General features: G+C 45.8%; 1 protein-coding gene across 1 annotated transcript in view; it reads right to left on the bottom strand.

Moving 5' to 3' along the window:
- The window catches only part of LOC106595924 (serine/threonine-protein kinase ULK4), a 185,734-nt gene that overhangs the window by 69,890 nt on the left and 88,287 nt on the right, over positions 1-27,557 (bottom strand). Inside the window, exons 31-32 of the mRNA XM_045697923.1 lie at positions 25,685-25,733; positions 17,474-17,579 (exon numbers count right to left, since the gene is read on the bottom strand). Coding sequence (XP_045553879.1) covers positions 17,474-17,579; positions 25,685-25,733 — 155 coding nt within the window. The remainder of the gene's footprint in view (positions 1-17,473; positions 17,580-25,684; positions 25,734-27,557) is intronic.

The following is a 27,557-nucleotide window of genomic DNA, read 5'->3' on the forward strand; positions in this document are numbered from 1 at the left end:
AGCATGAAGGATGACCAGACCTGAGTAAAACACAACGCACAGCATGAAGGATGACCAGACCTGAGTAAAACACAACGCACAGCATGAAGGATGACCAGACCTGAATAAAACACAACACACACAGCATGAAGGATGACCAGACCTGAATAAAACAACACACACAGCATAAAGGATGAACAGACCTGAGTAAAACACAACACGCACAGCATGAAGGATGACCAGACCTGAATAAAACACAACACACAGCATGAAGGATGACCAGACCTGAATAAAACACAACACACACAGCATGAAGGATGACCAGACCTGAATAAAACACAACACACAGCATGAAGGATGACCAGACCTGAATTAAACACAACACACAGCATGAAGGATGACCAGACCTGAGTAAAACACAACACACAGCATGAAGGATGACCAGACCTGAATAAAACACAACACACAGCATGAAGTATGACCAGACCTGAGTAAAACACAACACACACAGCATGAAGGATGACCAGACCTGAGTAAAACACAACACACACACAATGAAGGATGACCAGACCTGAGTAAAAAACAACACACAGCATGAAGGATGAACAGACCTGAATAAAACACAACACACAGCATGAAGGATGACCAGACCTGAATAAAACACAACACACAGCATGAAGGATGACCAGACCTGAATAAAACACAACACACACACAATGAAGGATGACCAGACCTGAGTAAAAAACAACACACAGCATGAAGGATGACCAGACCTGAATTAAACACAACACACAGCATGAAGGATGACCAGACCTGAGTAAAACACAACACGCACAGCATGAAGGATGATCAGACCTGAATAAAACACAACACACACAGCATGAAGGATGACCAGACCTGAGTAAAACACAACGCACAGCATGAAGGATGACCAGACCTGAATAAAACACAACACACACAGCATGAAGGATGACCAGACCTGAGTAAAACACAACGCACAGCATGAAGGATGACCAGACCTGAATAAAACACAACACACACAGCATGAAGGATGACCAGACCTGAGTAAAACACAACGCACAGCATGAAGGATGACCAGACCTGAGTAAAACACAACGCACAGCATGAAGGATGACCAGACCTGAATAAAACACAACACACACAGCATGAAGGATGACCAGACCTGAATAAAACACAACACACAGCATGAAGGATGACCAGACCTGAATAAAACACAACACACACAGCATGAAGGATGACCAGACCTGAATAAAACACAACACACAGCATGAAGGATGACCAGACCTGAATTAAACACAACACACAGCATGAAGGATGACCAGACCTGAGTAAAACACAACACACAGCATGAAGGATGACCAGACCTGAGTAAAACACAACACACACAGCATGAAGGATGACCAGACCTGAGTAAAACACAACACACAGCATGAAGTATGACCAGACCTGAGTAAAACACAACACACACAGCATGAAGGATGACCAGACCTGAGTAAAACACAACACACACACAATGAAGGATGACCAGACCTGAGTAAAAAACAACACACAGCATGAAGGATGAACAGACCTGAATAAAACACAACACACACAGCATGAAGGATGACCAGACCTGAGTAAAACACAACACACAGCATGAAGGATGACCAGACCTGAGTAAAACACAACACGCACAGCATGAAGGATGATCAGACCTGAATAAAACACAACACACACAGCATGAAGGATGACCAGACCTGAGTAAAACACAACGCACAGCATGAAGGATGACCAGACCTGAATAAAACACAACACACACAGCATGAAGGATGACCAGACCTGAATAAAACACAACACACACAGCATGAAGGATGACCAGACCTGAGTAAAACACAACGCACAGCATGAAGGATGACCAGACCTGAATAAAACACAACAGACACAGCATGAAGGATGAACAGACCTGAATAAAACACAACACACACAGCATGAAGGATGACCAGACCTGAATAAAACAACACACACAGCATAAAGGATGACCAGACCTGAGTAAAACACAACACACAGCATGAAGGATGACCAGACCTGAATAAAACACAACACGCACAGCATGAAGGATGACCAGACCTGAGTAAAACACAACACACAGCATGAAGGATGACCAGACCTGAATAAAACACAACACACAGCATGAAGGATGACCAGACCTGAATAAAACACAACACACAGCATGAAGGATGACCAGACCTGAATAAAACACAACACACAGCATGAAGGATGACCAGACCTGAGTAAAACACAACACACAGCATGAAGGATGACCAGACCTGAATAAAACACAACACACAGCATGAAGGATGACCAGACCTGAATAAAACACAACACACACAGCATGAAGGATGACCAGACCTGAATAAAACACAACACACAGCATGAAGGATGACCAGACCTGAGTAAAACACAACACACACAGCATGAAGGATGACCAGACCTGAGTAAAACACAACACACAGCATGAAGGATGACCAGACCTGAGTAAAACACAACACACACAGCATGAAGGATGACCAGACCTGAGTAAAACACAACACACAGCATGAAGGATGACCAGACCTGAATAAAACACAACACACACAGCATGAAGGATGACCAGACCTGAATAAAACACAACACACACAGCATGAAGGATGACCAGACCTGAATAAAACACAACACACACAGCATGAAGGATGACCAGACCTGAATAAAACACAACACACACAGCATGAAGGATGACCAGACCTGAGTAAAACACAACACGCACAGCATGAAGGATGACCAGACCTGAGTAAAACACAACACACACAGCATGAAGGATGATCAGACCTGAATAAAACACAACACACAGCATGAAGGATGACCAGACCTGAGTAAAACACAACACACACAAGATGAAGAGGATCAAACAAGGTCTGTGTCCCAAATAGCATCATATTCCCTATATAGTGCACTACTTTTGACCAGAGCCCTATGGGAATAGGGTGCCATTTGAAACACAGACAAGAGGCTTTAGCTGGTCCCAGAGGACATACATTCCAAGAACCAATGGCTCCTCCACACAGCGTTTTAAAGCTGGTGTTTTATAAGGCCTCAATACAACTCACTCTTCCATTGATGAAGTACATGAACCAGTTTCAGGCCTTGAGAGAAGGCCCTTTATGATACATCACAGAGAGTAGCTCTCTCTGACTGATGGGCTACTTCCTCCAGTATGAGCTATACAAGATATTAGATCACATATTAACCTCAAGATGCTGCCATTGGTAGCAAAATTATGCTAGAAAATAGACTAATAATGACAGAAAATGTAAATGCGAACTGGGTTCTTTTTGCACATGGAGGATGCCCCTCCAGACATTATGTATGATACAGTTATATCACTGAGTTATAAATCATACTTCTCCTCCATCCCAATTACTACAGAAAGATATCATCTCTTTCCGCTGACACAAAACCTTTGCCTTCTCCTGTCTAGTTTGCCATGCCTTGTTAAAATATTAAGAGTGTATGAATAATCTGCTTCGTCTTTAAATACAGAATAACCTTTTCAGACAGTTTCTCAAGAGCGCTCTTCTCTGTCTGACCTGTCACCCCGGATCACGGCAGGTAGTTGAACCCTGTGCTGCCATCTGAGAGCTACGCTCTCTCCACAATAAACACCTGAGTCTTCAGTGGAACCATCCGGCTTTGAATAGATAGGTACACCTACCAAGGGAGAATGACAGTGATAATATGATACATCATTATGTGTCATCTGGAATACAATGAGCAAGCAGATTTCACCTTGACAAAAATCACCTGACAACAATAAACCATGCAGTCCAAAAAAAACTCCCAGTTTTACATTAAAAAAATGTGAAGGATGGTATAAACATCCTCAGAAAAGAACTAGGTTTAAATATATTCAGAATAGATTTGCCTGAGAAAAATGAACTCAATGTTGGGCAGATATCGTCTGATTGCTCAACAAACTGGCTACGGCAGGATGGCTATATTAGTGCTGCTTCAGAGGAAATGATGAAAGGAGTAGAGAGAGAGAGAGAGAGAGAGAGTGAAATAGAGAGAGAGAGGGGGGAGAGTGAATTAGAGAGAGAGGGGGGAGAGTGAGCGAGAGGAGACAGAGAAAGGCATACAGACGGACAGAGGGCCAGTGAGAGTGGCGTCCATATTCAATGTACAGTGGAGAACCATTCTGATGAATAATATCCTGATGATGAATAATAATACAAAACAGTCTTCAACAGCGCTCCTCTCCCTATAGGAAGACTCTTCTTTAATAACAGTGTTTTTTGGTTTTGTATTTTTACTTTTGACCCCTTTTTCTCCCCAATTTTGTGATATCAAATTGGTAGTTACAGTCTTGTCCCATCGCTGCAACTCCCGGACTCGGGAGAGGCGAAGGTCGAGAGCGATGCGTCCTCCAAAACACGACCCGCCAAGCCGCACTGCTTCTTGACACAATGCCTGCTTAACCCGGAAGCCACCGCACCAATGTGTCGGAGGAAACACCGTACACCTGGCGACCGTGTCAGCGTGCACTCCGCCCGGCCCGCTACAGGAGTTGCTAGACAGCGATGGGACAAGGACAAACCCTCCCCTAACCCGGACGACGCTGGGCCAATTGTGCGCCGCCTCATCGGTCTCCCGGTCACAGCCAGCTGAGACACAGCCTGGGATCAAATCCGGGTCTGTAGTGACGCCGCTAGCTCTACGATGCAGTGCCTTACACCGCTGAGCCACTCGGGAGGCCCTTAAGAGTGTCTTTTAGCTGGAAATGGGAGGGGTTATAACCATGCTAATGAGAGTACCTGACAACAACCCTTCTGCCTGCCTGCCTGTCTATCGGTCTGTCTGTCTGTCTGTCTGTCTGTCTGTCTGTCTGTCTGTCTGCCTGCCTGCCTGCCTGCCTGCCTGCCTGCCTGCCTGTCTGTCTGTCTGTCTGTCTGTCTGTCTGTCTGTCTGTCTGTCTGTCTGTCTGTCTGTCTGCCTGCCTGCCTGCCTGCCTGCCTGCCTGCCTGCCTGCCTGCCTGCCTGCCTGCCTGCCTGCCTGCCTGTCTGTCTGTCTGCCTGTCTGTCCGTCTGCCTGTCCGTCTGCCTGTCTGTCCGTATAGCTATCTGCCTGCCTGCTGAGAAACACACAAAGGCCGTACTAGAGAATGAAGGGCTCGCTGGAAAAGGTCTGTGTGTGGGTAGAGTACACGTGTGTGTGTGGGGCTATATTCAAGCCTCTCCATGAACGACAAGGTTCTTCTGGAAGTGTTGCGTTTTGACTGTGTGGTGACCTGAGGCAGCAAGACTGTTTATCTGTGTTTACCACTCAAGGCTTTTTGGAAGGAGACATTTGTCAGTGTTTCTGTTTTTCTTTCTCTCTCGCTCTCTCTCACTCTGCATTTCTGAAGATAACTCATGAATATCTCCACAATGCCTTGCATTATGCCACGGACAATATAATTACTGTGGTGAATGGCCTAAACACCAGGCAGAAAGGCAGACAGGCGGGACATTGTCCTTTACAGTTCAGGGAAGCTATCCAGATCTCAACAGAAAGCTTCAGCTGCCATAGTGAAACGTAATAGGATGAATGGCTCGCGACAATTAAATGACTGTAGGTCTGAATAAACCCCTGAGAGAAACAGATACTTGACTGTAGGTCTGAATAAACCCCTCAGAGAAACAGATACTTGACTGTAGCTCTGAATAAACCCCTCAGAGAAACAGATACTTGACTGTAGCTCTGAATAAAGCCCTCAGAGAAACAGATGCTTCGTGCACTGTATACAATATACACAGAGTGTATAAAACATTAGGAACACCTTCCTAATATTGAGTTGCACCTTCTTTTGCCCTCAGAACAGCCTCAATTCGTCAGGGCATGGACTCTACAAGGTGTTGAAAGCATTTCACCAGGGATGCTGGCCCATGTTGACTCCAATGCTTCCCACAGTTGTCAAGTTGGCTGGATGTCCTTTGGGTGGTGGACCATTCTTGATACACACGGGAAACCGTTGAGCATGAAAAACCCAGCAGCGTTGCAGTTCTTTACAAACTCAAACCTGTGCACCTGGCAGCTACTACCATACTCCATTCAAAGGCACTTAAATATTTTGTCCACAAACACAATCCATGTCTCAATTGACTCAAGACTTAAAAATCCTTCTTTAACCTGTCTCCTCCCCTTCATCTACACTGATTGAAATGGATTTAACAAGTGACATCAATAAGGGATCATAGCTTTCACCTGGATTCACCTGGTCAGTCTATGTCATGGAAAGACACTCAGTGTATTAAAACACAACAAGCAGACTGGCTGTTGTGCTGCTACTCTACTTCCTCGTGCATGGCTCCGCAAGGCACTACACAGCACTCCCAGGGGCCCCTTATCTCCACGCTGGCCAATTAGAAAACTCATCTCATCCACTCACCGGCTGTCTCGCTCTCTCTCTCACAACCGGCCCTGCCGTGTTCGTCCACTCTCCCTGTCTCTCTCTCTCTCTCTCTCTCTCTGCCTGCGTTTTCGTGAGCCTGATCTGGAGTGGGCCACTAGCACAGCCAGAGACGGAGACAGAGAGAGGAGAGCTGCTAGAGATAGCTCTAATTACCAGGGTTATATTTAGTGCTGGGTCAACACATTCCTAAAAAAAAGGACCTGATTGGTGCATAATGATGCTGACTTCATAAAGTCACTCGCAAGTGACCCCCCTGTAATGAGAAGGGTAAAGGAGGAAAGAGAGGAAGTCTCCCCCTATTTTGAAGGACGAACGTCGAGCCCCGGAGTGGAAGTGGTATTCCTATTGGTTGACAGGGGGAGGTGGGTGGCGGGGAGCGGGGCTTTTGTTGACAGACTGAGGGGTTTCCTCTTTCCTGTTCTGCTAGGTAGCAATTACAGCCAGGGAACTGAAAGCTTTCTGACACTCACACCTATAATTCACAGGGCCCCAGCCCCGCGCTCCAGCATGATGCAACATGCAGACAAAATACAGTTACTGACACAAACAGAGGTACGAACCGTTTGACACACCTGCAAAACTCCACCACAGCTGCAGAGTAGACTCTCCCGTAGCTAACAGCTAACCCATTTCCATAGCATTCTGAATACATTCTCCACTGAGCAGGTGCTACATGTTGTGCTGCTCCACAGTAATATAATGAGTACCATTCAACATTGTCACTATGCAGCAGAAGCATTCAGTCAGTATAAGTGGAGCCAAAACAAAGGTTAATTCTGTACTGATAATCCTCTCACTCACCTAATAAATTAAAAGCTCACACACTGCCATCTTCCTCTAATTTACTGTACCAATGTATAGGAACTTGTGTTTATTGAATAATCTCCATATCCATGATTAAGTAGAAGATTAAGTAGCATCATCTGTTAGCAGCATCTCTCTGCCAGTCTACACTCGGCTCCATCATATCCGCACATGGTCTCTCCTATCATTGCTATGCAGATGACACTCAACTACTCTTCTCCTTCCCCCCCCTTCTGACACCCAGGTGGCGGCACACATCTCTACATGCCTGGCAGACATCTCAGCTTGGATGTCAGCCCAACACCTCAAGCTTAACCTTGACAAGACTGTGCTGCTCTTCCTCCCGGGGAAGGCCTGCCTGCTCCAATACCTCTCCATCACGGTTGACATCTCCACGGTGTCACCCTCCCAGAGTGCAAAGAACCTTGGCGTGACCCTGGAAAACACCCTGTTGTTTTCTGCTAACATTAAAGCAGTGACTTGCGAGGGGCGCTGGTGAGCAGCAACATGTGAAGACGCGTTTTCTCTGTGCTCCTGTCCAGGGCAAAGAATTTACTATTAATATTTCACGAACACCTCCCCTACTATGTCAATTTAGTAACATTTCATTCGGAATCAAACCCGATTTTTTTCTTGAAATTTTTGTCCTTTTCATCATAAAATATCGAAACAACAACGGCCACGAGTCACAAAAGAGCAGACCTCTACTAAAGCATCGGGCTCAGCGGACACTGACTCTGACCCCCCGACCAAGCCAAGGTAATGGCGGATATCACTAAGTCTGAACAGACTGTGCTGGCTAAGATGGAGTCACTATCCACTGACCTATCCGCACAAATAGCCACTCTCGCCACCGAGGTCAACACAAAGATCGACTCCGTTAAAGAAGACTTGGCAAAACAGGACACCTGCCTGAATAGCCTGGAGGGCGACGCAAATACTTACTCTGACAAAGTGGTGACACTGGAAGAGCAAGTCATCCGGCTATCATCAGATGTCGTCAAACTTACTTCCAAGGTCAAGGACCTCGAGAACAGACAGCGCCGGGGGAACATTCACATTTTCGGCATGAGAGAGGGACTCAAGACCGTAGGCGGATTGCGGCCTACCCTGTTCATAGCTAAACAGGAAATCCTAGAACTCGATTACGCCCCTACCCATGACCGTGAGCACAGAAGCTTACAGTCCGCACCGAAGAATGGGGAGCCGCCCAGATCCATCATAGTCAAATTCCATTACTTTCCAGAGAAAGAGGATGTCCTCCGGCTCCTATCACCCATGACGGCCAGAAGATCCGCGTTTACACGAACTACACGGCGGCAGTCATGAAGAACAGGTCGGCCTTCAACAAGGTGAGGGGGCTCCTACATTGCTGTCGGGACACCAAGTTCGGCATTCTCTACCCAGCAGTGCTGAAGATCACTACTCCCTCCGGCGAGCAGAAGACATTCGTGAACCCAACCTACATCCACAGGAGGACAGGTGGCATACGACTAACTAGCCATTTTAGGCTTGTACTCTGCCCCTGACCTTGCACAAGGACCAACTAGTGAACTCATCTCTTGATTAGAATCGTGCCTCCACCCTGTTGCCAAAAAGGATAATCAGGAGTGGAACATATACCTCCTTCAAATATGCGTATTGCATAAGATACATCAGAGAACTGAGGTGATTCCCTCCAGAATCCCTTCCCTATGTGTAAACTACATTATGTTGGCTCTGGATAGAGCTCTACTGAAGTTCAGTTTAACATGGTTGTATCTTTCTCAAGTCTAGGAGAGGTAAATGGAGCCTTCCAACAAGGGGAAGGCCATCATAGGGGTCCAAGGTTTTCTTCTGGGTCATTTTTTTATTCTGACCTTGTCGGCACACTGGCAATGTGATTATACTAATATTACTAATATATACTACTATATTCTAATTACTATGACTATGCCTAATTCACATACACTAAGCTCCACTTGCTTTTTCACCTGGAACTTAAAATAAATTAACCATGTGGTCAAGCGTAGCCGAGTGTATGCTCATCTTATGTCTGAACATTGTTTTTCTCCAAGAGATCCATCTCCGCTCCAGCGACAATGATAAACTAAAGAGAGGATGGGTCAACCAAATATTTCACTCCAACTTTGTACTAAGGCCAGAGGGGCAGCCATCCTTATAAGAAAAGGCACCCCGTTCGTATCCTCCAAAGTCATTTCAGATACTAATGGCAGATATGTTATAGTAATAGGGAAATTGTTTAGCACACAGGATGTTCTGGCTAACCTCTATGGTACTAATTGGGATGACGCTACATTTTTATCTGACCTCATTGCAATACTTCCCGACCTCAACTCTCATCATTTGATATTGGGCGGAGATTTGAATTGTGTATTACATCCATGTCTAGACAGATCCAGACCAAAGCCCAACAATGTAATTTCAAAATCAGTCGCAGTGATCAACTCATTTCTAGAATCCTATAATTTGTCTGATCCACAGAGAAGGAGCAATCCCACTGCTAAACAAAACTAATTTTTTCTCCAGTCCACCACTCATACTCTAGGATTGACTTTTTCCTGCTGGACAATAGAATTCTTCCTTTTGTAACTAATAGCCAATATCACAGCATTGTTATCTCAGACCATAGCCCTGTCCAGCTAGATATCCGCTTTCCGGACAGTACAATGTCACAACGCGCGTGGCGACTTGACCCACTACTACTATCCTGTAGTGTCTTTTAAAAATACAACTCACATTGATGTCTTTTTACAGATCAACGTCACCCCTGACATGTCTCACTCTACTGTGTGGAAGCCGTTTAAACCTTATCTAAGGGCAAGTCATTTCATACACAGAGTATGACAACAGCACACTAAACGCTTATTGGAGCCTTCTCAACTCATTCTAGATGTGGACAACAGATATGCCTCTTCTCCGACTCCTGAACTCTACAAAGAGAGACTGCTACACCAAATTGGAATTTGACAAGCTTTCCACTAAACAAATGGAGCAGCTTCTGTTTAAGTCGAGGCAGACATTTTATTAACAAGGAGAGAAAGCTGGCAAGTTGTTATCTCACCAGCTTCAACAATCCGCTGCTAGCAGCACCAAACCTGAAATCTGTGTTGCAGCTGATTTAACTTCTACCAATCCCAAAGAAATCAACATTCAATTTAAGCAACTCTACTCTGCTCTTTACTCGTCAGAGGCTCTTCCTGACACATCTCGTATACATGCATTTCTAGACAATCTGGACACCCCCTGTCTCAATTCTGATGAACAAACCAACATGGGATGCCAACATAAGTGATGAGGAAGCTACACTGGCAATCCAGTCCATGCAGAGCGGTAAAGCTCCTGGGCCTGATGGCTCCCCTATTGAATTTTATAAACCAGTCTCCTCAAAACTATCCCCTATCCTCAGCTCAATGTACAATGACATCCTTTCTAATCAGAAACTGCCCCAGACACTTACCCAGGCAACTATTTTGGTTTTGCTTAAACAGGACAAGAATCCCCTAGACTGTGGCTCATACCACCCTATAAGCCTCTTGTGCTGTGATTATAAAATTCTCACTAAGGTCCTCTTGTGCTGTTTAGAGACAGTGACTCTGCCCAAACCGGATTTATCTCAGGTAGGCAATCTTTCTATAATATGTGCCAGCTATTTAACGTTCTCTATTCTGTCCACTCTATGATGAGAAGGCTTTCGACCGGGTTGAGTGGGAATATCTATTTACAGTACAGAGAGATTTGGGTTTGGCCCGTCATTCCTTTCCTGGATTAAGATTCCCAGTGGCTTCTGTTCGCACCAACAATGTTACCTCTAGCTACTTCCCTCTCCACAGGGGTGCCAAGCAGGGTTGTTGTTTTCCCCTTTCCTATTTGATATGGCTAGTGAGCCTCTTGCTATCGGCCTGCGTGCGGAGGAGAGGATTAAGGGAATATTAATTAACTCACAAGGTGTCCTTATTTGCAGACAATCTTCTTTTATACATTTCTAACCCTGTGGAGTCTATACCCTATCTCTTGGACATGCTACAAGGTTTTGGACATTATCTGGTTAAAAGTTAAACCTAATAAGTCTGCTCCTTCCCAATAATCAGTTAGCAGAAGGTATTGGGTATGCCAATTTCCCGTTAGAGGTGAAGCATCAGGTCTTTACTTATTTGGGATTAAAGGTCACACGCTCATTTAAGTCTCTGTTGAAACATAACTTCAAAACACTCCTGGAGCGCACTAAGCAGGATTTCATAAGGTGGTCGGAAGAATTCTGTTAAGATGACTGTACTACCTATGTTTTTGTACTTATTCCAAATGATTCCAATTTTTCTGCCAAAGTCGATGTTCAGACAACTGGACAGCTGCATTTCCAACTTCATTTGGAATAAGTCAAATCCACAAATGAGAAAGGTATATCTAGAGAGACCAAAGCCCACAGGTGGACTGGGCCTTCTCAATTTTTTACACTACTTCTAGTCAGCAAATATATATAAAATGTGTTTATTGGGTTTCTACATTTGAAAACAAGGATGGTCCAACTTGGGCAGTCATGGAGTTACAGTCAAGCCTTCCAACTTCTCCTGTCTCGCTCCTGTGCTCCCCACTGCCCATGTTGGCACCCATGTTGTAACGGCCGTCGTCAGAATTAGACCAAGGTGCAGCAGAGGATGTGTTCATCATTAGAATTTTAATTCAAAAAGAGAACACTTTACAAAAACGAAACAAAAACAACCAGAAACAGTCCTGTCAGGAAACACACTGAACAGAAACAATTACCCACAAAACCCAAAGGAAAAACATGCTCCTTATGTGTGACTCCCAATCAGCAACAACGAACTTCAGCTGTGCCTGATTGGGAGCCACACGGCCCAAAACAAAGAAATACAAAAACATAGAAAAAGGAACATAGAACGCCCACCCAATGTAACACCCTGGTCTAACCAAAATAAAGAACAAAAACCCCTCTCTATGGCCAGGGCGTTACACATGTTTTGAATCCCATTGTCAAGAAATTCCTTAAAATCTGGTCCCAATTCCAAAATGACTTTAGCCTTAAACAAGCAAGTTGTTTCTCTCCATTAACATCTAATCATCTCTTCACAGCGTCACAGATTGACACGGCATTCCAATTCTGGCATAGGAATGGTCTGGTGGTTTTTTGTGACCTATTTGTTGACAACACATTAGTCTCATTCGATAGTCTGAGGGTTGACCATAATATTCCCAATACCCACTTTTTTAGGTACCTGCAAACTCACAGCTTTGCTAAAGAACATTTCCCTTCATTTCCACTCGAGCCCTCATAGTGTCCAGTCGAGAGGTGCTTAGATCTTAACCCGTATCTGAAGGGCACAATCTCCAGATTATACGACATAATACAGAATATTAATCCGCCTTCCTTGGCAAATACAAAATCTGCATGGGAGCAAGACATGGGTGACAAGCTACCCGATGACATATGGCAACATAGTATTGGGCGTATCCACACCTCATCATTTTGCATAAGGCATGGGCTCATTCAGTTCAAAGTTTTGCACTGTCTCCATTACTCAAATATATCCACATTTTGACCCCAAGTGTTTGGGATGCCACCAGAGTCCAGCGACTGTGGGACAATGACAATCTTTGAGTGGTGTCTGGGACCTCATTTTTTTGGCATTCTGACATACAGTACCAATCTAAAGTTTTTCACACGCCTACTCATTCAAGGGTTTTTCTTTATTCATACCATTTTTTACATTGTAGAATAATAGTGAAGACATCAAAACTATGAAAAAACACATATGGAATCGTGTAGTAACCAAAAAAGTAATCCAAATATACACTGCTCAAAAAAATAAAGGGAACACTAAAATAACACATCCTAGATCTGAATGAATGAAATAATCTTATTAAATACTTTTTTCTTTACATAGTTGAATGTGCTGACAACAAAATCACACAAAAATAATCAATGGAAATCCAATTTATCAACCCATGGAGGTCTGGATTTGGAGTCACACTCAAAATTAAAGTGGAAAACCACACTACAGGCTGATCCAACTTTGATGTAATGTCCTTAAAACAAGTCAAAATGAGGCTCAGTAGTGTGTGTGGCCTCCACGTGCCTGTATGACCTCCCTACAACGCCTGGGCATGCTCCTGATGAGGTGGTCTCCTGAGGGATCTCCTCCCAGACCTGGACTAAAGCATCCGCCAACTCCTGGACAGTCTGTGGTGCAACGTGGTGTTGGTGGATGGAGCAAGACATGATGTCCCAGATGTGCTCAATTGGATTCAGGTCTGGGGAACGGGCGGGCCAGTCCATAGCATCAATGCCTTCCTCTTGCAGGAACTCCTGACACACTCCAGCCACATGAGGTCTAGCATTGTCTTGCATTAGGAGGAACCCAGGGCCAACCGCACCAGCATATGGTCTCACAAGGGGTCTGAGGATCTCATCTCGGTACCTAATGGCAGTCAGGCTACCTCTGGCGAGCACATGGAGGGCTGTGCGGCCACCCAAAGAAATATCACCCCACACCACGACTGACCCACCGCCAAACCGGTCATGCTGGAGGATGTTGCAGGCAGCAGAACGTTCTCCACGGCGTCTCCAGACTGTCACGTGTGCTCAGTGTGAACCTGCTTTCATCTGTGAAGAGCACAGGGCGCCAGTGGCGAATTTGCCAATCTTGGTGTTCTCTGGCAAATGCCAAACGTCCTACACAGTGTTGGGCTGTAAGCACAACCCCCACCTGTGGACGTCGGGCCCTCATACCACCCTCATGGAGTCTGTTTCTGACCGTTTGAGCAGACACATGCACATTTGTGGCCTGCTGGAGGTCATTTTGCAGGGCTCTGGCAGTGCTCCTCCTGCTCCTCCTTGCACAAAGGCGGAGGTAGCGGTCCTGCTGCTGGGTTGTTGCCCGTCTCCTGATGTACTGGCCTGTCTCCTGGTAGCGCCTCCATGCTCTGGACACTACGCTGACAGACACAGCAAACCTTCTTGCCACAGCTCACATTGATATGCCATCCTGGATGAGCTGCACTACTTGAGCCACTTGTGTGGGTTGTAGACTCCGTCTCATGCTACCACTAGAGTGAAAGCACCGCCAGCATTCAAAAGTGACCAAAACATCAGCCAGGAAGCATAGGAACTGAGAAGTGGTCTGTGGTTACCACCTGCAGAACCACTCCTTTATTGGGGGTGTCTTGCTAATTGCCTATAATTTCCACCTGTTGTCTATTCAATTTGCACAACAGCATGTGAAATTTATTGTCAATCAGTGTTGCTTCCTAAGTGGACAGTGATTTCACAGAAGTGTGATTGACTTGGAGTTACATTGTGTTGTTTAAGTGTTCCCTTTATTTTTTTGAGCAGTATATTTTATATTTGAGATTCTTCAAAGTAGCCACCCTTTGCCTTGATGACAGCTTTGAACACTCTTGGCATTCTCTCAACAAGTGTCATGAGGTAGTTACCTGGAATGCATTTAAATTATCAGGTGTGCCTTATTAAAAGTTAATTTGGGGAATTTCTTTCCTTCTTAATGCATTTGAGCCAATCAGTTGTGTTGTGACAAGGTGTCACGATTCCCACCGACGGTGGTGCCCCCTCCTGCTCGGGTGGCGCTCGGCGGTCGTCGTCACCGGCCTATTAGCTGCCACTGATTCCCTTTTTTGGTTTTCCCTTCTTTTTGGTTTTGTGCTCCTGTGTTAGTTTGAGTAATTAGCGGGGCTATTTATTTTAGCTGGTCCGCTTCCGTGTTGTGCGGGATTATTTCGATACTGACGGCTCATGTTCGTGTCGGCGCTGTTTTACGCCGTGTGTGTTTTCTCCCCTGTGTTTGGGAGTATTTGTTTTATGTGTGAGTGTAAATTAAATATGCCACTACCCTGTGCTCGCTGCTTCCTGTGCCTCATTCCTTCACCACGACTACCAACCCGTTACACAAGGTAGGGTTGTTATACAGAGGATAGCCTTATTTGGTAAAAGACCAAGTCCATATTATGGCAATAACAGCTCAAATAAGCAAAGAGAAATGACAGTCCATCATTACTTTAAGACATGGTCAATCAATACAAAACATTTCAAGAACTTTGAAAGTTTCTTCAAATGCAGTCACAAAAACCATCAAGCGCTATGCTGAAACTGGCTCATGAGGACCGCCACAGGAAAGGAAGACCCAGAGTTACCATTGCTGCAGAGAATAAGTTTATTAGAGTTACCAGCCTCAGAAATTGCAGCCCAAAGAAATGCTTCACAGAGTTCAAGTAACAGACACATCACAACATTAACTGTTCAGAGGAGAATGCGTGAATCAAGCCTTCATGATGGAATTGCTGCAAAGAAACCACTACTAAAAGACACCAATAAGAAGAAGAGACTTGCTTGGGCCAAGAAACACGAGCAATGGACATTAGACCGGTGGAAATCTGTCCTTTGGTCTGATGAGTCCAAATTTGGAGGTGTGATGGTGCTTTGCTGGTGACACTGTCTGTGATTTATTTCGAATTCAAGGCACACTTAACCAGCATGACTACCACAGCATTCTGCAGTGATACGCTATCCCATCTGGTTTGCGCTTAGTGAGACTATCATTTGTTTTTCAAGGTGCCCCTGCCTTCTCCTAGGAGGAGATTTCATTAGTCCTGCTATCTGCAAGGTGCCCCTGCCTTCTCCTAGGAGGAGCATTTCATTAGTCCTGCTATCTGCAAGGTACCCCTGCCTTCTCCTAGGAGGAGCATTTCATTAGTCCTGCTATCTGTAAGGTGCCCCTGCCTTCTCCTAGGAGGAGATTTCATTAGTCCTGCTATCTGCAAGGTGCCCCTGCCTTCTCCTAGGAGGAGCATTTCATTAGTCCTGCTATCTGTAAGGTGCCCCTGCCTTCTCCTAGGAGGAGCATTTCATTAGTCCTGCTATCTGCAAGGTGCCCCTGCCTTCTCCTAGGAGGAGCATTTCATTAGTCCTGCTATCTGCAAGGTGCCCCTGCCTTCTCCTAGGAGGTGCATGTTGAATGTGAAGCCTGGCTGTGAACCTGTGACTCACCCCTGAGCTCATGCAGAACCGACAGGGTGGACAGGACAGGCTCTCTCAGCTCCATGCCGCTCGGCGGTGGGAGAGAGATACCGTGTGGCGCTAACGGGCTAACTGTGCCGACTAGCTAATGAGAACTGTCAACACAGTACAGCCATAGTAAAATGAATCTATTATTCAATAATTGAGTGTTATGGAGCGCCTGGTTTTTGCAGCGGGCAGCCAGCTGGGCATTGAAAAGCGATGGCAGAGAAAGAAAACATGCCAAGACAGGAGAGCCGAGCGGGTAAAGGAGGCAGCTGGGCTGATTGTATCAGATGAGTGAGTGCTGAGTGTAGAGCGAGAAAAAGAGAGAGAGAGGCAGACGGGTGGGTGCGGGCCGTCTGTGGACAGACAGGGAGGAGATGAACTGATAGGAGTACCACAACAGGACACACAGCCCAGCCTGCTGATGGATAGAGTGGAGGAAGAAGAGGAGAGGCTTTCATTCTTCCTTCCTCAGCTGCTGCTGGGAGACCAAAAGCCTGCCCGCTACGCTAACACGAAACACACACACACACACACACACACACACACACACACACACACACACACACACACACACACACACACACACACACACACACACACACACACACACACACACACACACACACACACACACACACACACACACACCTTAAGGCACCACAGGATCCCTATGCAATAAGCGGTCTGAGCCGAAGGTAAAGTGGTGGCATTACTGGCATGGAAACACACTCCAGTAACTGAAAACACAGGAGAGGAATCAACACAGGCTGTTTTGTACCTGTGTATGATTGTCTTTGTCAATGATGGAGAAACTGTTGGGTGTTGTATTACACACAGTGCTGCATTAACCCATCAAAGACATGTGTTTATGTCAGTCACCGTACCTTGCTGATAGAGCGGTTGGAGGTCTGAGTCCTCACTTTACATTTAAGTCATTTAGCAGACGCTCTGATCCAGAGAGACTTACAGTAGTGAGTGCATACATTTTCATACTGGTCCCCTGTGGGAATTGAACCCACAACCCTGGCATTGCGAGCGCCATGTTCTACCAACTGACTCACACGGGACCACATGGGACTTGTGCACGGTGTTCTTTGTAAATGGGGCGGAAACTGTTAGGCCTAGATGCAGTACAATGCATTCATTAGTGTGAGGCAGTGCACCGTACCTTGTTGGTAGAAGGGTTGTAGGTCCACGTCCTTCTGTCCAGTCAGGTTGCTGAGGAGAGCCATGGCCTTCTGCATGGTTCCACCCAGGATATTGTCCTGGTGCTCCTGGAGAGAACACAACATGGAATAAACACACAGGAGAAATGAATAGGGGGCGAGGGAAAGGAAGGGCAAAAACCCATGGAAGTGCACAGTCTTTCAGGGCAATCTTCAAATATTGAGAGCCTTAGGGATGGATTTGAGCAAATCTGCCTCAGCAATGCTTCTGCAGTACTCTTGTTTTCACAACTACTGTCCCCTGCACCCACAGTACGTCTTATTCTGAAAACTGAAGCATACAGTAGGTAACATTCTGCATTTGTATTGACTACATTATCATCTGCTGCTTACATTATCCCTTCTCCTTCACAGGGTCTAGATACACCTGTGTGTGCCATCTTAAGGGCCTATCTGATGATGACTGAAGAAATAGCTGAGCTTTAATGAAGAATAGTCATTAGCATCTTAACTTTTGAGAGGGGAAGCGTCTTCAGGACCTGGCTGAGGGCTAGATGAAGGCCAGCAGAGGAGCAGGGGAGCTTGGGGAGAGGGAGGAGGGAGATGGAGGAAGTTGGGGAGAGGGAGGAGGGAGATGGAGGAGCTTGGGGAGAGGAAGGAGGGAGATGGAGGAAGTTGGGGAGAGGGAGGAGGGAGATGGAGGAAGTTGGGGAGAGGGAGGAGGGAGATGGAGGAGCTTGGGGAGAGGAAGGAGGGAGATGGAGGAAGTTGGGGAGAGGGAGGAGGGAGATGGAGGAAGTTAGGGAGAGGGAGATGGAGGAGCTTGGGGAGAGGGAGGAGGGAGATGGAGGAAGTTGGGGAGAGGGAGGAGGGAGATGGAGGAAGTTGGGGAGAGGGAGATGGAGGAGCTTGGGGAGAGGGAGGAGGGAGATGGGGGAGCTTGGGGAGAGGGAGGAGGGAGACGGAGGAGGTTGGGGAGAGGGAGGAGGGAGACGGGGGAGCTTGGGGAGAGGGAGGAGGGAGACGGGGGAGCTTGGGGAGAGGGAGAAGGGAGACGGAGGAGGTTGGGAAGAGGGAGGAGGGAGATGGAGGAGGTTGGGGAGAGGGAGATGGGGGAGGTTGGGGAGAGGGAGATGGGGGAGGTTGGGGAGAGGGAGGAGGGAGAGGGAGGAGGTTGGGGAGAGGTAGGAGGGAGATGGGGGAGGTTGGGGAGAGGGAGGAGGGAGACGGTGGAGCTTGGGGAGATGGAGGAGGTGGAGGTTACTCATCCTCCCCCACTTGATGTGGGGGAGGATGAGCCTTGGTGAAGGTTGTGTAATTATCTGGTGAACAGGGTGCAGGGGATGAGCCTTGGTGAAGGTTGTGTAATTATCTGGTGAGCAGGGTGCAGGGGATGAGCCTTGGTGAAGGTTGTGTAATTATCTGGTGAACAGGGTGCAGGGGATGAGCCTTGGTGAAGGTTGTGTAATTATCTGGTGAACAGGGTGCAGGGGATGAGCCTTGGTGAAGGTTGTGTAATTATCTGGTGAACAGGGTGCAGGGGATGAGCCTTGGTGAAGGTTGTGTAATTATCTGGTGAACAGGGTGCAGGGGATGAGCCTTGGTGAAGGTTGTGTAATTATCTGGTGAGCAGGGTGCAGGGGATGAGCCTTGGTGAAGGTTGTGTAATTATCTGGTGAGCAGGGTGCAGGGGATGAGCCTTGGTGAAGGTTGTGTAATTATCTGGTGAGCAGGGTGCAGGGGATGAGCCTTGGTGAAGGTTGTGTAATTATCTGGTGAGCAGGGTGCGGGGGATGAGGCTTGGTGAAGGTTGTGTAATTATCTGGTGAGCAGGGTGCGGGGGATGAGCCTTGGTGAAGGTTGTGTAATTATCTGGTGAGCAGGGTGCAGGGGATGAGCCTTGGTGAAGGTTGTGCAATTATCTGGTGAACAGGGTGCGGCGGGGGGATTAGGAACATAATAAGTAGGTAGGCAATGAAGGCCTGAGCTAGGCACACACACACCCACACACACACACACACACACACACACACACACACACACACACACACACACACACACACACACACACACACACACACACACACACACACACACACACACACACACACACACACACACACACACACACAATGCAGCCATAATTAGGGCCCAGACAATGTTTGTTCAAGGGGCCTCGACAGTTTACAGGCTGACGGGAAGGCAGAGAGAGAAGCACAGAGTTGGGCCAGTAGCTCAGGGATTCTCCTCAGTCTCCTGGATAAGTTAGCCATGGAATCTCAAGGCCCAGAACCATCGCTTTTCCACCTGATTTCTCTGCTAGGCCACTTGAGAAGAGCAGGGGTCATGCAGATATCAACAGCCCTTAATGAAGAGATACATGTGTGGGCCTAGACCTAAACCCTGATGGGCTCAAATGATTGACTCACTACTTCCTATAAACAGTTTGTTTAACATAAAGGCTGGTTTGATTTGATAGGGATGAATAGGGAGACACATGGAGGAGAAACGTATATGGCTGTATGGCTGCGTCATTTCTGATGGATGACACAGTTGAATCCAAAAGTGGGATATAGAAACATACTGAAAAAATAAGAACGGAAAGAAAAACGACTTTTTAATCGCCTCCCGAAAAAGCATGTCCTCATTTCTGTATCTTATCAGATGTGTAATGGAATTGTGCTGTCTGCCTGCAGCTTGACTTGATCTCGCATCATCTATAATGCTAACTTCAGATCTCATCATCACAATCCCAAACACACCATTGGCTGCCTCTGGCCTCACACAGTCTGAACCAATCACTTCCGTTCTCAACTCAACGTATGTCTCTCTGTGTTGGTTTACATGGAACTAGACTGGAGCCTCACTATCACAGGCCCAATCCCAGATCCTCAAGCTCCTATGTAGCTGCTTGGCTGCCTCTTCTGAACTAACTTCAACCCTGTGTGTGTGTGTGTGTGTGTGTGTGTGTGTGTGTGTGTGTGTGTGTGTGTGTGTGTGTGTGTGTGTGTGTGTGTGTGTGTGTGTGTGTGTGTGTGTGTGTGTGTGTGTGTGTGTGTGTGTGTGTGTGTGTGTGTGTGTGTGTGTGTGTGTGTCTTTGCGAGGGGATAAGCAGTCGATGAATTTCTGTTGACTGCAAGGATAATGGATTAAAAAAGGATTCTTCTTCAGTATGTCCTACAGTGTAAAACAAGCTCTGAAAAGCAGCTTTGCAGTACAACAAAAGGCAGTGTTTATGTCTGCTATTTGACTTTCTTTCAAGCTGTAATTTGGTCTCCAGATCAATATTTGTCGCAATGCAGACTTTTCTTCTCTGCTGTTAATGAGAATGGCAGAGGGGAGCACGACTATTCAACTAATACCAGCAACAGCAATGTTGCAATCAGAGCTAGCTGTATAAACCTCTGATTCTATTAGATTCTCTTTTCTCTCTTAGAGCTCACAAACTCATACAGAGTCCACTGACTGTACATTCCTACCTACCTTCCCCCCACACACAGGCAAAATGGATTTTCTTCCAATTAGATTTACACTGTCAGATGACATCAAATTGAATATGGGGCAGAGGCACTACAATCAGGGGAAGGGAGAGATAAAGCCATCCTGCAACAGTGAGGGGGTCCACTCCACCGAACATCTTTGTTCATTTACTTCTATACCAACATTAACCTTTAAAACAAAGCTGTAAAAATAGAGACATTTGAGGAGTCTCAAGTCTCAAGCATTCTCCTTAACACAATCAATCATGATCATCAGTAAAAGACCATGATGCATTGCAGCAGCCACAACAAACTAGGCGTGAGCTTCAGTCTCCAGACATCAGATTAGCCTAGCAGTGTTACTTGGGGCTCTTGTTGTAACCAGAGTCAAGCTCCCTAAACACTTGCTTTAAGGATCAGTCTGCTGATGTTGGACCAAACTCAATCAATGCCACTGTCAATCACCACTGGCTTCCTCGCCACACTCATTAGTGATGTGCATTACGGCTCCGTCCGTGGACCACTTTCATGCCGTCTCTGGCCCGAATCAATGTCAGTCTGTGAAACTGCTGAACTGGCCTTAAAAGTAAATAAGTGGACAGCCATTACTACTGCAGTCTGCACTAACTGTGTCGCGAAAAGGCAATTTGATACGATCCTGACCTAACCTGTATATCAGCTTCCATTGGATTGGAGAAGGCAAGCCATTGCAGTTCAGAGTAAAGTTAAAAGGTATGGTATGCGTCCTAAAAGTGCACCCTATTCCCTATGTAGTGCACTACTTTTGACCAGGACCCATAGGTCAAAAGTAGTGCACCATATAGGGAATAGGCTTCCATTTGGTACACTCACTACACACACATGGTGACTACAGTCAAGTGAGAGTGAGAAGAGCTGATTTAATCCTGTCACTATGTATCTGTAAAGCCTGTAATGGACTGGCCATAGTGTATGTCCTGTAGGTGTAAGAACTAGGCACTATATGAATGGTGAACCCTCCAGCGGTGGAGAGGAGAGGAGGATTACAGTGTGTGATAGAGTCCAGACTGGGTCTATATTGGATAGAGCAGTGGTTAAGTGGTTGACCTGCATGACACAGATCGGCTGGTAATGCACACTAAATGGCTCTCCTTCCTGTATGGCTGCGTATGTAACACTGCATTGTATTGTGTTAAACTGTGTGGATGGAGGCTTTTCTAACGCATTCCAGAATGTATTCGTTGAAGCACAAATTCAGAACATTAGGTCCTCTAAATGTAATAATGACATGCATGTGAGAAAGTCTACATACGTCCTAGTTGGTACTATCATGGTTACGCCTGGCCTATACCTCCAAAACATAGAAGAAGAGACCCGTGGAAAGCAACACAACTATACCTCCAAAACATAGAAGAAGAGACCCGTGGAAAGCAACACAACAATACCTCCAAAACATAGAAGAGACCCGTGGAAAGCAACACAACTATACCTCCAAAACATAGAAGAGACCCGTGGAAAGCAACACAACTATACCTCCAAAACATAGAAGAAGAGACCCGTTGAAAGCAACACAGCTATACCTCCAAAACATAGAAGAAGAGACCCGTGGAAAGCAACACAGCTATACCTCCAAAACATAGAAGAAGAAACCCGTGGAAAGCAACACAACTATACCTCCAAAACATAGAAGAAGAGACACGTGGAAAGCAACACAGCTATACCTCCAAAACATAGAAGAAGAGACCCGTGGAAAGCAACACAACTATACCTCCAAAACATAGAAGAAGAGACACGTGGAAAGCAACACAGCTATACCTCCAAAACATAGAAGAAGAGACCCGTGGAAAGCAACACAACTATACCTCCAAAACATAGAAGAAGAGACACGTGGAAAGCAACACAGCTATACCTCCAAAACATAGAAGAAGAGACCCGTGGAAAGCAACACAACTATACCTCCAAAACATAGAAGAAGAGACCCGTGGAAAGCAACACAACTATACCTCCAAAACATAGAAGAGACCCGTGGAAAGCAACACAACAATACCTCCAAAACATAGAAGAAGAGACACGTGGAAAGCAACACAGCTATACCTCCAAAACATAGAAGAGACCCATGGAAAGCAACACAACTACAAAACATAGAAGAAGAGACCCGTGGAAAGTAACACAACAATACGTCCAAAACATAGAAGAAGAGACCCGTTGAAAGCAACACAACTATACCTCCAAAACATAGAAGAAGAGACCCGTGGAAAGCAACACAGCTATACCTCCAAAACATAGAAGAAGAGACCCGTAGAAAGCAACACAACTATACCTCCAAAACATAGAAGAGACCCGTGGAAAGCAACACAACTATACCTCCAAAACATAGAAGAAGAGACCCGTGGAAAGCAACACAACTATACCTCCAAAACATAGAAGAGACCCGTGGAAAGCAACACAACTATACCTCCAAAACATAGAAGAGACCCGTGGAAAGCAACACAACTATACCTCCAAAACATAGAAGAGACCCGTGGAAAGCAACACAGCTATACCTCCAAAACATAGAAGAGACCCGTGGAATGCAACACAGCTATACCTCCAAAACATAGAAGAGACCCGTGGAAAGCAACACAACTATACCTCCAAAACATAGAAGAAGAGACCCGTGGAAAGCAACACAACTATACCTCCAAAACATAGAAGAAGAGACCTGTGGAAAGCAACCCAACAATACCTCCAAAACATAGAAGAGACCCGTGGAAAGCAACACAACTATACCTCCAAAACATAGAAGAAGAGACCCGTGGAAAGCAACACAGCTATACCTCCAAAACATAGAAGAAGAAACCCGTGGAAAGCAACACAACTATACCTCCAAAACATAGAAGAAGAAACCCGTGGAAAGCAACACAACTATACCTCCAAAACATAGAAGAGACCCGTTGAAAGCAACACAACTATACCTCCAAAACATAGAAGAAGAGACCCGTGGAAAGCAACACAACTATACCTCCAAAACATAGAAGAAGAGACCCGTGGAAAGCAACACAACTATACCTCCAAAACATAGAAGAAGAGACCCGTGGAAAGCAACACAGCTATACCTCCAAAACATAGAAGAGACCCGTGGAAAGCAACACAACTATACCTCCAAAACATAGAAGAAGAGACCCGTGGAAAGCAACACAACTATACCTCCAAAACATAGAAGAAGAGACCCGTGGAAAGCAACACAACTATACCTCCAAAACATAGAAGAAGAGACCCGTGGAAAGCAACACAGCTATACCTCCAAAACATAGAAGAGACCCGTGGAAAGCAACACAACTATACCTCCAAAACATAGAAGAGACCCGTGGAAAGCAACACAACTATACCTCCAAAACATAGAAGAGACCCGTGGAAAGCAACACAGCTATACCTCCAAAACATAGAAGAGACCCGTAGAAAGCAACACAACTACAAAACATAGAAGAAGAGACCCGTGGAAAGCAACACAACTATACCTCCAAAACATGGAAGAAGAGACCCGTGGAAAGCAACACAACTATACCTCCAAAACATAGAAGAAGAGACCCGTGGAAAGCAACACAACTACAAAACATAGAAGAAGAGACCCGTGGAAAGTAACACAACAATACGTCCAAAACATAGAAGAAGAGACCCGTTGAAAGCAACACAACTATACCTCCAAAACATGGAAGAAGAGACCCGTGGAAAGCAACACAACTATACCTCCAAAACATAGAAGAAGAGACCCGTGGAAAGCAACACAACTATACCTCCAAAACATAGAAGAAGAGACCCGTGGAAAGCAACACAACTATACCTCCAAAACATAGAAGAAGAAAGCAACATAAAACGTGAAGACAATAAACCTAACAGCTAACTGATTCCGTCTGTGTGATGTTTCTCAAAGTGTTCTTACATGCAGTGGCAACTTGTCTGAGAAGTCACCCAAGCGATAAGTTCATTAAAGAGTGCAGAGCAGTTACTGGCGGATTGAGGTCAAGGGGGAATTGGCTGTTTACTGGAAATAAGCGTTCTGGTCTGATGAATATGTAACCTGTTGTAGGAGCTGGGGAACGAAGAGGACCACTTCATATTCTCACTCCATTAAGCACAGCCCCTCAAAAGGCTGTTCCGTCTCTCCGTCACTCAATTACACAATGTACTGTGATGGGTCACCACCGCACAGCACACTCATTTGCATAATAAATCAATAAAGAACCCTGGCAAACGAGCACTGCTGGTGCAAAAGGGGCTCGGCCTGAAATGACAGAGAGAAGTAGGCAGGCAGTGGGGTGGGGTGGATGGGAGGCGTTTTTACGAGCTAAAATGTCTGGCCCAGCAGAATTCCCCCACATAACAGCCTTTGAATTATGTTCCAATAGCCCAAAGTCTTCTCCACCCAATGGGACTCATATATTTTCATGACAGAGGATAAAAAAGCGAGGTGGGGTGGGGGAGGAGGAAGCAAGGTGGTTTGTAATATGGCTTTCATCCTAACATTCCTTTCCACTAGTTTCCACCTCGGGCCGTCTGAAAGACGGAGAGAGACACAGACTCAGAGTAGAGTGGAGGTGGGAATTTGACAAACCACTTATATTTTTAGGAGATAGCTTTTTTCTTGAGCCTGGAAATGAAAAGTCGGGCAGGCAACACAAGTGATAAATAAAACCGCACATCAAAGCAGTTTCCTGGAACACAAGATTTTAGTATAGAGAAAAAAAAGCTGCATTTTAAGTGGGGCTCTTAACTTACCGCCATGACTTGAAAGACAATAGGTAGGATCCTGCTGTCTCTGACCAGGCTGTGGAGGAGGGAGAGAGAGAGAGGGAAAAAGAGAGAGATAGAAAGATGGAGAGAGAGGGGGGAGAGAGACGAAGAGAGAGAAAGAGAGTGAGAGAAACACAGAGGCAGGTTTAGGTACCTTCATAGCACAGAGAGACGTTTCATCTTCATTAGGGTCCATGCATTGCCTCTGAATCTGAGGCCTACTGAACGTATGGGAGTATTTCAGTGTGTGTTTGTGTGTGAAGGCACCGCAGCGTGACTCGCCTCTAAGATCAGTCATGTGAGAAAAGGACCTCTGACTAATCTTCTGCGGGGAGAAAGGAGCCTTCTGACACCTGGGCACCCAGGAGTAATGTACATCTTTATTGAAAATGACTCTCCACAGCTCCCTTATTGATTAAGCCTTTTGATTCACAACCAATTACAGCTTGTGTGTAGAGGTGCTCAAAGGAAGAAAACATTGTGGCAGGCAGGCTAGACACATTTAAACAAGACTAGAGGTCACCCATAGAAAACGTATTAGAGGGAGTTTTTACATAACAATGATGTATTGCATGGTTGGGAAACATTTATTTCCCAGTTTTCCATATATGGTGTCCTCAGTCCTCCAAAGAGAATTCCATCAAATGTTTCTAAAGTAGTGTAGCTTATGTGAGGCAGCTAAGCCATTGTGCAGAACACCAGATAAGAGTAAATACCACTGCAATAAAGTGCAGAGGGACAACACAAGCCTGTGATTAACCAGAGAGACATCCTCTTGAGGTTGAAAGTCACATAGAAGTCAGCAGGCAACCTGAACGTACTGAGAAAGGAGAAAACTGAAACACAGATAACACAAAAATTGACCAGGCCTAGTTGTTGTCCAATCTGCTTTCATACTAACTACACAATATCAAGTTTGTTTACGTTAGTTTGCCTACAGATGTAGGATTTTAATTTGACCTGAATTGTCACAGCAAAATAATATTGCAGCAACAGGATTTTAATGTTTAATCTATAATGTTGCTTGATTGGTGGTTAGGTAATTAGGCTACATGAAAAGTGCAATACTGTTAATATAACCGTGTGTTAATGTGGGCTTTCTGTGAATGTATGTAAATCCCAAAGCTCATCTGCATTTCCTGTGGTGCAGGAACATTTCTGTAACAAAAGAGTGATCAAATTAAGATCCTACACCTGCATAACAGACATACTTAAATGAGATAAACTGTCCCCCCATCCTTATCTCCACTTATCTGCACCACCTTCCCTCTCTCCTCTCTCCTCCACTCTTCTCTCTCCTTCCACTCTTCCCTCTCTCTTCTCTCCTTCCACCCTCCCCACTCACCCTCCACTCTTCCCTCTCTCCCTCCACTCTCTCCTCTCACCCTCCACTCTTCCCCCTCTCCTTCCACCCTTCCACCTGTCCCTCCACTCTCTCCACTCTCTCCTCTCACCCTCCACTCTTTCCTCTGTCCCTCCACTCTTCCCTCTCTCCCTCCACTCTTCCCTCTCTCCCTCCACTCTTCCCTCTCTCCCCCATTATCGTAGTACAGAAACAACCCTCTCCCATCGATCTCCGTGTGAACCTGAGTGATGACACGTCATTAACATTAAATTGTGCTCATAAAACAAAACAGGAACAAATATGGAGAGTTAAAGGTGAGCAGAGGATCTGGGTCGTAATTCCACTTTACCCCCAGAGAGTAGACTAGATAGAGGTGTTTCCAGAACTGATGAATGGCCAAGCTTTATCTCCCTGACGGGGTGACAGAGGAGTGTAAATAGCCAGGCTTCTTCTCCAAGCCTCACAGATTGCCGAGCCTGCATCCCAAATTACACCCTATATAGCACTATATAG

The sequence above is a fragment of the Salmo salar genome, chromosome ssa02 (assembly GCF_905237065.1).
Source record: "Salmo salar chromosome ssa02, Ssal_v3.1, whole genome shotgun sequence".
Lineage (NCBI taxonomy): Eukaryota > Metazoa > Chordata > Actinopteri > Salmoniformes > Salmonidae > Salmo > Salmo salar.